We start from the raw sequence: 14072 nt of genomic DNA on the forward strand, positions 1-14072 counted from the left end.
AAACCAGCATTACCAGTGTTTACATTTGCACTTCATTTTATCTGGACTGATCGCTTCTCACCATGGTGTTGCAGTGGTAAAAGGTTCTTAGCTAAGTGATGTTAATTGCACCAGTAGATGCAGAGTAAAGTACACTAAAAAGGGCTTTTCATAAATGTATTTGGAAAAGCAGCGATAGACTATGAGCAGAACTGTTCAGGGATTCAGGGTGAGGTTTGGTGTTTGGGTGTTTTTTTAATGTTCAGTGCTTTAGAAGGGATAGATGGGAGGTATTAAAGAACAACTGAGTAATTTAATTTTAATCAGATTACTGAAAAGAGAAGAAAATCAAGGATTGTCAACTCCATCTTACACTTGTTATTCCTGCTGCAGCCAGGAACATGTCAGGCTTGAAGGACAAGTTAGAGTAGCTCTTCTTCTTTGTGCGTACCGGAACCCAGTGGTTCATCCAACCGGCACGAAGGAGAGCCACAGTGCTATTCAGCTGTTCCCCTCTTCTCTCTTCCCTGGCGCACTCCCTGTACTAAAGCCTAGAAAAGAGGTAGCATGGAGCCATTTTGCAAACTGTTCATCCGGGCTATTGTCCAGAAATCTTTTACAGCCCTTTTATGTCACCAGGACAGTCTAAAACTGGCTAAGTTACATTTCCAGCTTTACACTTTAAAGCCTGTTCCTGCACACTCCCGTTTTACATACATAGTTGTATAGGTCTTACTGATTTCTTCGTTTCAGTGTTTTATACCTACTCTTCTCAGTGCTACAGTGGCTAATCTTCCAGGACTGATTTCTTTGCTCCATGAGGACTAAAGCCTAAAGACCCAGCTCTGGAAGAAGAGGGGCAGTAAGGCCAGGGGATGTGGAGAACGTAGACCTGCCCAAGCAAGGGTCATGGAGGAAGCTGATGCACTGAAGGAATCCTGCTGGAGAGCTTACTCTTTACTTTCTTTTAACTGCAATGTGAAACAGTACTTGAGGCTGGTTACGTTTTCACGTGCATTTGGATTTCACAAGTTGCAGTTTGGTTGTGAATTTGGATCCTGGTATACTGCTAGTAATATGTGCCACAACTTTCTAGAGCGGTGGTTGCCCTGTGATGGAAGCTGTCCAGTAACATTTCTATTCAGAAAGATGTCAAAATGCCTTCCATATATTAGTGGTGGATGAACTCAGCTGTTTGAGCATGTTTGGGTTAGTCTCTGCAAAGAACAGAACACGAAGTAAACAAAAGGTGCTTAAACACAATTTATGGTGCCTCTCCGTTTTATCACCGTAGCCTGCAGTTTATCGCACTGATATCACCATCATGCCTGTTTCTTGTTTCTGTTGTGTGCATGTGTTTGTTTAGCTATTGAAAGGTCTTATAATTAAGAGCTGCAGTTTTTCTGTAATCAAATTGAGAACAAAGAGCCAACATGTCATCATATCCCTGCGTTGGCAAGGTAATGCCACATCTGTTACCCGTAAAGAAATGCAGGGTCCAGTTCATAAAACTAGTGCATGTGATTTCTGCATTTAATTCTGTAGAGTTTATGGAGGTGGACATGTGCTTGCTGTGAAACACTGTGATATACCCTTTCTCCTATACATACAATATGGGACCTCTGTTACGTACTAAATACAAGCAGGGTAAAGGATTATTCTAGCCAGACTAAATGATGAAATCGGCCAAAAATGGGGAAAGAAAGATTTTGGCTTAAATGCGCACACGTTGTTTATTCATTATAAAAGTGTGTGTGTATGTATATATACTTAGTTATTGAAATATTTTCATTGTGTAAATTAAACCTGCCTTAAGGCAGACTTCATTTATTTGCTGGCAAGTCACATGAATTTTTTCCCTCTTTATTTACTGAACCATTCTTAAAAGGCAACTGATCTCCCAAGAGACCCTGCATTATTTTCGTTGTTGCCCTTTTGCATTAAGTAACATTCAAAGCACCAATCCTTCCTGCAGCAATGTTAGTACAACCCCTTCCATGTGTGTAAAGTCCAGGCACAGTACGCTGTGCCTGAGGAGCATCTTCACCTGTGGTTATTTTTAGTGGGTCCTTGCAAATACTTTTTTTTCTAGTATTCAGTATTTTTGCCAGTGTCCTGGAAGAAGTATAAAATCAGCCCTTGGAAAGTTTAGTGATCTTTGGAGCAAAAAAATTATGAGAATGAAAAGATCTGAATAACTTAGCAAAACACGCATTTTTTGATTGTATCAAATATATTATGGTTCATACGCTGTAGAAATGGGCTTAAACACAAAATGGAAAGAGGCTGTGTGTGGAGAAGCCATAGCTTTGAAAGGTCTGTAGAGGTGACTGCATATCTGGTTATAAATGAGCTCCCTTTTCTTTCCTAAAAAGAAAGGTGCCTGTAAGGACCCAGCTGAATCACTCTAAAGAACATTGAGGCGTAACTTAATCCCCTTATGTCTATACAGGAAGAAAATATGTGATCTGGGTCTTTTTAATCTAGTGGGGACCAAAGAGCTACATTTCTGTGAGCTAGAGGTAGAAAAAGACAAATTGAAAATAAGGTGCATGCAGTTTTACAGCCAAGGTAATTAGCCAGTAGTTTGGCAAAAAGTGTGGTAGACTCTTAATCAGTTATTTTTTCAAATCGGGATTTCATGTCTCTCTAAAAGAAGTAATTCTTTGCTTTAGCTGTGAAAAGTTGTAAGCTGTGTGATGGAGTCTCTTGCCTATAGTTTCTTCTCAAAAACTGAGCATAGAGCAGAGAAGGTTTCGTATGAAATGAGAGATTTCTGTCCCAGAAAGATTAAATTTGGTTGGCAAGACACAGAGAGAACAGAGATGCCCATCTTTAACTACAGTATAAACCATTTAAAAGAACTGGGCTAGCATCTGTCAGGTTGTGGTTTTGCTTATAGTTGCTTACTGCTTGAAGGAGGAATGTAAAAGCAGAGAGATCATATATTGTCTTGGTAATGTCAGTGGAGGGTACCAGATGGCATTGGGGAAAATACAGAAATCACTTGCAATAAAGGTCGAAGTAATTTGCTTGCACAGGTTGAAAAAGTCCAAGTGATCAATATGAAAGCTCAAATTACTGAGTGTCATTAAAATGAAAGAAGAGAAAGATTACTTGAACTTAATTTTACATTATGTATATTATTTTCTTGAGAAGAGACATACCTGGATTACATTTCTTTTTAAATAATAGTTCTAAGAGAAGAGTATTTTAAACACAGAACAGCCTCCAAAACAAGATCTTTTTAAAAAAATAAATAGTCCCTGCTCATCTGTTTCCTTTTTCTTCTGATGAGAATTTGACATTTACAACTAGCTACTCAAACATAAATATAATGAAGAGAATAGGATAAGACCAAACTTACGTTCCATCTTTTCAAGCAGGGATGTGCTTTTCATGCGTCATTACTTTAGGCATTGCTTCAGGCCTGAGTCCTTTTGCTCTTTCACAGAACTAATTCACTGGCTATTACAGACAGAAAGGTGGGGACTGGAAGTTCATGCTTTGTGTGCTGACAGCCTGAACTGATGACTTGATAGACATTTATCTTTTTATTCTTCTACACAAAAAAAAAAAATGCCAAAAAGTCAGATAAATGCTTAAGACAGGCAAACATTTTTTTCTTCCTTCACTCAGGTACTGAGAGGATAGAATATTAGTGACGAACACAGACAATGCAATGATATATCTGCCAAATAGCTAGGGCAAATAAGTAAGAAATTATGCTGGTTTGGGAGGGGACGCTGATGTTTTACCATGGAGATTTTAAAAGAATTTGTTTCCTGTTCATCAAGATTTGTCCTGTAAGCCAGTGAAAAGTACTCTTGAGGAATAAACAAAATGTAACCCCTTTCTTAAGTAAGAATTTTTAATACAGCTAGTAAGCTAAAAGATCTCAAATAATAATTACTGGATAATTAATGTTCTGAGGGAAAGTGAAATCCAGAGAAAAACTCTTTGTTGAGTACCAAATGCATTTTCCGAATAAGTGTATGGCCAAAGGTTTTATTGTTTATTGTTTATACTGAATTCAACCCATGGTGCAAACTTTTACTAGACCTACAAGACACTGGAGCACAATGAAAATACTGTAAAAATCTGATTGAAGAAAGTGCTTTCTCAGTTTATAGTGAAGCAGTAATTGCACTAGCTATATTAAACTGAAGACACTTATATGAAAAGTGGCTTCCATACCTGGTCACAAAGTCATGTTTACAAGTGATATGTTTTTGTAAGACACAGAAATTAGAAATGGTTTCTAAAACTAGATTGTAAATACTTAACTTCCAGGCAAATTGAAAGAGTGGTCCTTAGTACTGTATGGAACATCCATCCAGCCTTACTCACCAAGAAATGATTTTCCGAAGGTGGAAAGAGTGCGCTCTAGTCCAGTTGAAGACCCTACAGAAGATTATGGAACAGATGACTATTCAGGTGCGTACATTCATTTACTATGATTGTGCATTTACTGAACACATAATGGGTTGAAGGAATGACCTGAGACTCTGCATATGTAAAATGTTCAGTGAAGTAGATTTCTAATTTAAGGTCAGAACTATTTGTTTTATAATTTAAAGTTAGGTATTTTCATTTCTTCTGTGAAAAATGTACTGCTTTTAATGTAAGTGTATGAATATGTTGAAGAACGTTATCATCTGCATCTGTGTTGTTTCTCACTGGTCCCTGTAGAAGTTTTTCAACCTTATCATTAGACCTCAACAGAGTTAGACTTTTGGCACTGCAAAATGAGTCAAGTTGCAAGTTTCCTCCAGGTACTCCAAGATTAGGAGCATTGTGTAGATGGTTAATGCTGATGAATCTTAAGTATAGCTCCAGCAAAGAAATAGTAGGAGAAAGTTCAATTTAGAAGTTTCTGTTATTACAGTCACCTGCCACAGCATGTCAGACCCACAGTCCCTATTTTAGATTGAGAGCTGCTAAACTCTTTGTTTTGGTAGGTGATGAAACACTACTGTCTCTGCTGTAAATGTCACTATTCTTATGTTTCTTATGAAGCAAACTCACTTTACTTCAAGCTTCCCTTATGTTAGGACAAATTCAAGGCAAACTCAACGCCTTTCATTCATGAGAGAGCAGTGATCCTGAAAGTTACAACTTCACCCACAGGCTGTTCACCTACGTAAAGGCAGGAGTTGGTGGTTCTCTCTTCCTGTAGCAGGAAGGACCTATTTGAAAACTGTAAAATAGAATCATAGAATATCTCGAGTTGGAAGGGACCCATAAGGATCATTGAGTCCAACACGAGTGTGGGTAAGATGGTAGGCTTGCTAATCAGCAAGTATTAGCAGAGGCTTTTGCAGCATGTAGCAGCACAGGTGGAGGTGCATCTGGGCCCTGGTGGCTGGTTCAGTTGGGTTGTGGTAGCCACTTGGACCAGTTGTTACCCAGCTGGTAACCAGAGTAGGCACTGATCATGTTGTTCATAATTTATGTTGACCTGCTTGTTGTAAGTGATTTTGCTAATAATTCCTTATTATGAATTACAGAAGCCTTTGCATATTTCTGAATAAAATTCAAAATTATTTGCTACGCATTAGGAAAGCATCTGTTTGGATCCAGAAATATTTTCTCTTTGATAGATTCTATAGAGGATGACACACTTGCTAAAAATTATAAATCACTGTGAATAAATACTGAGGCCAGGATTTGCAAGGTCTTCACTAAAAATCTTCTCTTTTTGTTGGAGCCAAATTATTATCTGGAATTCAAATCAAAGAGCGAAACAGAGTAATTGCATTCTGCATTAAAATACTATGTTTTCAGGGGTGATAAGTACCAAATTAGAAGTTTTAATCCCTTTGGCCGCTGTGTTCTGGTTTTATTACAGGTCCCTGCAATGCAGAATGCAGTAAAGTAGGGTGTGATGGGCCAGGACCAGATCATTGTACTGACTGTCTGCACTACTACTATAAATCTAAGAACAACACACGGTAAGACCAAGAGAAAAAAATCTTTACTTCATAGATTTCTTAGTGTATATCTTAACTTCCTTTTCTCTTTGCTGCAGTCATGGATAATGCATTTTCCACTGACACTGACAATTGACAAAAATTTGACAAATTTTCTTATGAGTTGAAAAAAAAGCACCCTAGCTAATCAGGATTTAAACTACAGCCTTCAAACACCCTTCTCTGATTATGTCCTCATCTCTTGATTATTTTTTCATAAGAGGCTATATGTATATATATGTAACTGTGATAGCTACTACAGCTTCTGTGATGGAGTTTGAACAAGATAGGAAGAAATGTAGATGGTCAAAAATGATACTGTATGATTGTCTGACAAAACATTTGCCAGTCAGATATCATATGCTGTAGGGTGATAAATGGAAGAGACAGCTTGATGCAATGCTTTGGAGGGTTACATCTTAGTAAACACGTGATCGTGTTTAGCAGCAATGCTGAGAAATACTTCTGCTTTGCAGTCATTGTCCAGGAATGTGGTGGCAGGTTATTTCATTAACGACTCTGCCTTCTCTTCCCTGCTGTCTGCAGGATCTGTGTTTCGACCTGCCCACCTGGTCACTACAATGCAGACAAGAAACGCTGTAAAAAATGCTCACCCAATTGTGAAACCTGTGTTGGAGGCCATAGTGACCAGTGCATGACCTGTAAATCTGGCTACTACCTGAATGAAGTAACCAATAGCTGTATTACCAACTGCCCTGATGGGTTTTACCTGGATAAGAGTCAGTATTTCTTATTGTTTCTTTATTGTGGGCTACAGAATTTGATCTGGGGAGGTTGCTGGAATACTTACAAGCAGGAAAAGTGTGTGTTGATGCATCTATCTCTTATCGCATTCCTCTTATTAAATTGTTGCCAAGTGTGATCAAGAATGTCCTCAAAAATATTCCTTTATTTTAAAAACCATGCTTAGTGGCAGGATGTCTTTTCTGCTTGTGATAGGGAGTAACAGTAGGAGAACGAGGGCAGTTCAAGAGCAAGTCAGCTTCAGGACAGAGCAGATTATCACTACTCCAGAAAGGGACAGGCAGCACCCACGTTCTGAACTTGAGGCATTCCTCATTGCCCTATATTTAAATGATATGGAACCAGATAGGAGAGAGAGCTGAGGAACCAACCATGGCCACTGAACTGGAGACTGGCCACTAAGAAAAACAGGCTCCTCAGATGTAAAACGTGGCTGCAATTAATGTTTCTGACAGACTGAAGTACCTGCAGTGACGTGATGACCCAAGAACAGTAATACTCTGCCATGTGAGATGCCTGCCTTCAGTTTCCTCCTCTGATCGCCAAGTAGTCTGCCCATGCTTAATTCACATCTTTGGCTAGCAAAAATACTTAGACATATAATCAAAAGTGCTTAAAACTGCAGTGACTTCAGTTATCTTTACACACATCCTTATAAGATAAATATGTGCTCCAGAGCTTTGTTCATCTAGGTACCTAACCTTTTGCTTTCTGCATGGTGAAGCTGTGTGTTCATTTTTGAGAATTAGTAAAAACAGGTACTACTTTAATTCTTCCATTTTTCACTGTGTGAGAACTACAGTAAAGGGAATTCCTTTCCACGCAATTAAGATGGATAGATAAAAAGTTAGGATCAAATAGGAACATCAGGTTTTTCTTCTCAGAAAGGTACATGGCACTGCATCTTAAAATACACCAGGTCTGAAGAGAGAGAGAGAGAGAGAGATCTCTTAAAGCAGGGAGCTCTTGAGATGAATAGGCAGGTGTTAAGTAATTTATGTGCTGAATTTGTTAAGATCAGACCAGTTCGTGCAGGTCTGTCTTTAAGCACCAAATCAGGAAGACAGGACAGGCTGCTTGCATGGAAAGCGTAAGAGGTAAATTGCAGGACAGTCTCTGGAACACATGGCAATCATTACTGCATATCACTGCTATATGAAAAGACGATTTAAGTACATATTATAAATAGTTAATGTGAATTTAAAATATTTATGAAGATTTTTTAATGACCTCAAAGCAGGTTTTTCTCAGGGTACCACTATAACTTCAAATGTTTAGAAATACATTAAACCATTTGATGTTTGATGGAAAATGCTAATGATAGGCAGAATTTAGCTATTTTAGTCTAGATTGCTCCTTCCCTCCCTAATGTTAAGCTAGAAAGCAATAAGTCATGTAGTAGTGTATCCATATGCTTTTATTAAACATAACTGACCAAGGTTTTCTGGGCTGTTTTCTTTTTTTCCTTTGTAGGTAAGATTGTTTGCCGAAAATGTAGTGAAAACTGTAAGACGTGTGTTGAATACCAAATCTGCACAGAATGCAAACATGGCCTAAGGTAAGGAAATGATGGATGTCACTAAATACAATATCTGAAGAGGTTTACAAGACCGTGGATACACAACGAAGAACATCAGATAGCTATTTAACCTTGAGTGTCTCTCATTTCATGTGTTTCATCACTGTTTAGTTTGTAATATAGTATTTTCTTGTGCTACTATGTGCCAGTTTGGGTTAACAACGGATTTTTAGAAGACCTTTGATTTCAGGTAAAATAAAAGCCACAGTCATGTGGAAAGCTGGCTTCTTCACTTTTTTGACCTACAGTGTGTCAGTCAAGGATTATTTTAGAGGTAGAGCTGATGAATCATATTAATCTTTCTGATTCATTCCTGTGATAGTTAGAAACTATTTTCTTATCTTTATTGTATTTCTTCATACATCCAGTCATTCACTTATCTCAAGTACCTCAGGCTCAATTCTATTACAATATAGTGTGCACATATTTTAAACAGCAGTCAATATTTTTTCTTCATAGGGGGACTTAATCATTCTTGAAACTGATAGGTAAAACCTGCAAAGCAGCAGTACACATTTCAAGCTCCTTTATGAATGAATGACCTTTTGATCCAAACAGCAAAGGTCAAAAATCTTATAAAATTCATGACGGAATGTACGCTGGCTTTATGCCACAAAAAATATGAAGTCAGTATTCAGTATCTGTAGGGGTTCTTCTTGCAGAGTACGAGTATTCTGCAAATATTTTAACACTGAGCTTTTACCTTCCATCAATGTGGATTTTCATCTTTTAGTTAGTAAGCGCTGAATGTTGTTTGTTTCTAGGACATCAATAGCTGGATTCCTTTCCATTTTGTAAAGGAATTCTCACTTCTGTCTATTTACGTTGCATCTAGATTTTCCAGGTGCCTGCATGATTTTTGTTAGGAATATCACAATTTTTTCAAAAGTGACCCTTTGAAAAGGAAGTGTGACCTAATGGGAAGAAAAGCATGGGATCGAATCAGAACATTGGTCTATTTACAATGCCTGTGAAATATGATAATATGTGTCCCTTTTAAAATGTTATTGTATTTGCAATCCATGTAAAGATTTTGGAGAATTTTAAGAGTCTCAGCATGAACTTCTGTGTATCTGCAAAATCAAATTAGTAAATTAGTAGTTTAGAAGTTTCTACGATGTGTCAGGACACCAAAGATTACATAAATCTAGGACCTTACAGGACACAGTTGCTGTAGAAAATCTATGCCCACATTTTCTTTCTTTCTCAGGAACTGAGTTTGCCTGTCCATTAACACAAACAGCAGCTTGTAGCACCACCACTGAAGAAAGTACACAAGTCCATTCAGTGTGAGAAGGAGAAACTGAAATATAAAAAAAAAAAAGAACCCAAACTTCATGTTTTCTTGGTCAATATTAGCAAACTAAGATTGATTTTTGGTAACGTTTTGAAAAAACACCATCTGTGTGGGTGTGACAGATAAATGGAGCCTTGCGGGACATGCATTTCATATTCCCCAGTTGTTTGAAACTTGCTGCATTTTCTTGGCGGAGTTACCGATGGGCAGGGACCTAGGTGGGACTTGGGAGACCTGGATTCCAGTTCTGATCCTGTTATTGGCCCACTAAATAAGCGTGGGCAAATTTTTAGGTTTTTTTAGTTTTAGTGTTCTCATCTGTAAAAAACATGATAATAAATACTACCTGCCTCGAGAGGCACTTTGTGTGACTGAGGAAAAATAATAAGAAATCAGGGATTGTTAGGTTTGTTAAATTGCTAATTTACTTTTTTTTCTAAACTGGGACCATATGTACTCTTGAAAATTTCCAGTGGTGCTGAGCACACACAACTTTTCCTGGATCGAATCTGTAAAACAAGGTTAGCGCTCATTCAGGGCGGTAATCCCCAGAGTTGAAGAGTGTTTTTAGAGTTAAGTTGGATGAAAGCTAAAGTTCCACAGAAGAGGGCAAACGTGGCAGAGAAGTCCTAGCTTAAAAAAAATCCCCAAACCTGCTGTAGGCACCTTACAACATGAAAGCATAAACAGCTACTTAGAGGGAAGCATGGAAATATGACTCTTTATGCTATTTTTTTTTCCACTGTTACGCACTCTTTTGTGCTCTCTCTCAAAAGTGCCTGCAGGCAGGATACCTCAGAGCTGTAATCTTGACAAATCTCCCCAGCCACCAGAGCTGGCATTCAGTTAGGAGCTTTCAATGGAAACTGCTATTGCAGAAAGAGGTGGCGATTTCCTTTGCTGTGAATCTATTCTTAACCTGTGCTGTAGCACAGTATCAGGAGATGCTGCTGGTCTTTCAAGAGAAGCATGAGATCTTGTTAACAACTCTCTTAGCATTTTTTTTTTGTCAGTACAGTAGTGCTGACCCTGTGCCAAATTCCTCGTGGGTAATTGCATTTTACATGCCTGAATTTTTAGTACTCCGGCATTGTTCATTCTTTTTCTGTCCCTTACTACTTCGTAGTATTTACAATGAGTTTGTAAACAGCTTCTGTATTTCACCATTGGCAAAACTGCATTTCATTCCCACTTGAAGTGAATGCTGTCTCTAGATCTATAAAATATGACCAATGAAGGAAGCTGATGAATCCTAAGATATGGGTTGTTCTTTTATTAGAAGAGAACTACTGGGTTTGTTCATGACCTTGTTGTCCTCTGTTGCTGTTATCTGCCCAAACACTGTGCTTTTTTCCTTGTTACAATAGTTTGCATGGCACTAAATGTGCTATCCGCTGTGAAGAAGGAAAATACCATAATGGTAGAGAATGTGAACCGTGTCACCGTTCCTGTGCAACATGTGCAGGTACCCCACTGACATTTATCGGCATCATTTCCTTTCCTGTATATTTTTAGCTCTGATTTTATTCTCCTATATCACAGTTACAGTATAACATGATGGCTAACATGTAAAAACTTAATTCTTTTGATAGTTCTTTAGTATATTTTAAATACAGCAGACTTCTTTCAGCTACCATGAAAATCAGTTTTCTAATTGAAAGTATGCAGACACTCTTTTATTTTCCCTTTTCTTTTTTCTTTTGTTTCTTTTTTTTTTTTTCCTCCCCCTCTTTAGAGCTCATTCTGATTTCCAGTAATGCCCTCCATTTTCTTTCTGGGATGGAATAATGACTGGTAGATTTTCTGCAAGCTTTAGAATTACCCACATCCATTTCTTTAAGAAAAAGATAGACTGAAATTATGGAATGTTGTTTATTCTAACCATGTACCTTTATTGCTTGATGCTACTGTTTGAAAGAAATTAAGGCAAATAAAACATAGTCTCTAAAATTATAAGATTTTGCTACAGTTAGAGATGGTGTCTGTTAGGCAATAAGAGGAACTAGCCATTAATACACTATATTTTCTCTCTGGTTTAAGGTGCTGGAGTAGATGCCTGTATAAACTGCACACAGGGTTATTTTATGGAAGATGGAAGATGTGTGCAGTCCTGTAGTAGTGGTTATTACCTTGATCACTCTACTGAAAGTGGATACAAAAGCTGCAAAAGGTATGATCAGTGGCTAATACATGTGTCTGATATTTGGCAGTATATTAGTTATTACTGTGTTGAAACAGATAATACTTGTGAGAACATAAAACACTGCTGATTTAAAAAAATGGAAAAAATATATCGCATGCTAAGCAAATGAAGGAAAAGCTTTTTTTTTTTTTAATTCACATTATATTCATGTAGGTCTTCTAAAAGTGTTTTTTTCTTGTATGTGTGTCCTTCACTTTAAAAACCTGTAGTGAGAATCAAAGTAGAAGCATAAAATTTACAAATCTGGCAGAGGACCTGCATTTCTCAGTAACAAACGAAAATAGTCAAACTATTTCTTTTAAATTGCAAATTAATTACTACTCATAGGGACCATTTCAGTTCTTCAGCTGCATATTCACAAACATGGCACAAGTGTAGTACCAGACTGCTGTCTGGAGTAACTCGCCTGACTCAGTGTACAAATGGGTGGATAAATCTTGGACAAGGCTTTGTTGTGCTGTGCAAGGAAGGGACTTTTTTTTCTATTCCATTCTTTGTTAAACAAATACTATTTGTTGCCCTTTGGAATCATTTATTATTGACTGGCTTTGAGTTCAGGGCAGGAAGGGAATCACCATGTGTTGTAGCTTTCCGCAGAAGAAAATAATCGATATGCAATGAAAATATGATGGAGCCAGAAGGGTGATGAAGGGGCTGGGCAGCAGGTCAGTCTTTTTCATCCTGTGGCTTTAGCTCATGCCTTGATGGCACATGTGTGCACAATCAGCTTGATACTTTTGTTGATTACTTCTGCATAGCTCCAAAATAGTACAATAATGCAGCTGTTTAGTAAAAAAGTGTGAATAGAAAGTGGTTGGATGAAAGAAGCAGGACTGGGTTGCAGGGGGAGTTAAATATTTTTAATTATTGTTATTAGAGCAGCTGATACCTCTAGAAACAGCAAACAAGCCCTTTGCAATACAGAAGAGGTCTCTCCGGAACTCTAGTATTTGGTGAGGCTGTAAGACCAACTCCTGCCGTTGTCTTTCAGATGTGATGCCAGCTGTTTGGATTGCAGTGGTCAAGGAGACAGAAACTGTACAAGCTGTCCAAGCGGCTATAACCTAGACACTGGTGTCTGTGTAGTGGGAACAGTCTGCAAGGATGGTGAGTCCAATTCTCTGAAGAGATCCATTTTACCACTGCCATCATCTTCTTTTACATGTATTGGGTTGGGTTGGTCTATTTCTTTTCTTTTGTTACAATCTTGATTTGAGCTCTACACTACTTACTTAACTTTTTCAGGCTTATGAAAAGGAGAAAACTGCATTTGCGTGTATTAACAAGATTAGTCACATCCACTTTACCTGAATTTTCCTAAAATAGTTTTCCCTCCTGCCAACAACCTACTTTTCCTTGTCTGTTTTTCAAAAGCCATTGATTTCAAAAGATTTTTAAGACCCTAGTGTAGTATCAACAGTATCACAAATTTTCTATTTCGCCACTTTAAACTGTGAAAATGCTGGTAAGTAAAAAGGATTTTAAGTGCCTATAGTATTGCTTGAATTATGTGAAAGGGTAATGAGAACAAAAGAATTCTGAAATAGGGAGCACCCGATTTGCGGTGGAGATCTGAACTTCCTCCAAGTTCTCTGTGGCAACCAAGATAGCATTCTTACTGCATATGATTGGCTTAATTATTCACTAATATTCATTCCTTTCAAATGTCACAATTACAGAGACACTTAGATAACGTCATGCTTCCCTAAAAATGTTACTATGTGAATTCCTTGTAGAAACAGCCCAGCAAGTGCAGCCCAACAGGAAAATCATACCAGAACAAAGCCCAGTGTTAAGCCATGTGGAAGATAACCTGACATCAGATGTACAAAAAGCTAACAACAACTCTTGGGTCCAGCTCATTTCCGCTGGATTTAGTAAGAGTTTTAACAAAGTCTTAGAAAAGAGAAAAAGGGTGCAGGGTTGAGTCTTGTTTCTGTGGACATTTACAGCTCCTGTTGGAATTTGGGCCTTCAAACTTTGAAAAGTATCCTGTCCATTGTAAAGTTACATTACAGGTACTGGGAAACCAGTCATGAGACCTTTTCACATCACGACATTAGAAGTTTCATTGGAAGTCCAGAGAAAGTCAGATATAGATGAACAAATGAAGAGGAAGCATAATGCTAAGAGTTTTGAGTAACCACAGTCTTGGTATGGTATTGCAGTTGAATTCTGCAATGCAGACATTTGACATACCAGTTTGGTCTTTAATATCGTTGGATAAATCTGTCTTCATTTGTACACACGCGACTTCAGTCAGATACACATGTAGTT

At 37.9% G+C, this 14072-nt stretch overlaps 1 protein-coding gene across 2 annotated transcripts in view; it reads left to right on the forward strand.

The window, feature by feature from the left end:
- Positions 1-14072, forward strand: part of PCSK5 (proprotein convertase subtilisin/kexin type 5) — a 253931-nt gene that overhangs the window by 179319 nt on the left and 60540 nt on the right. For both annotated transcript variants that reach the window (XM_074569790.1, XM_074569788.1), the window contains exons 14-20: positions 4273-4416; positions 5831-5933; positions 6498-6691; positions 8190-8274; positions 10960-11057; positions 11633-11762; positions 12787-12902. In XM_074569790.1, the coding sequence (XP_074425891.1) occupies positions 4273-4416; positions 5831-5933; positions 6498-6691; positions 8190-8274; positions 10960-11057; positions 11633-11762; positions 12787-12902 (870 nt within the window). The remainder of the gene's footprint in view (positions 1-4272; positions 4417-5830; positions 5934-6497; positions 6692-8189; positions 8275-10959; positions 11058-11632; positions 11763-12786; positions 12903-14072) is intronic.

This window comes from Larus michahellis, chromosome Z (genome assembly GCF_964199755.1).
Source record: "Larus michahellis chromosome Z, bLarMic1.1, whole genome shotgun sequence".
Taxonomy (NCBI): domain Eukaryota; kingdom Metazoa; phylum Chordata; class Aves; order Charadriiformes; family Laridae; genus Larus; species Larus michahellis.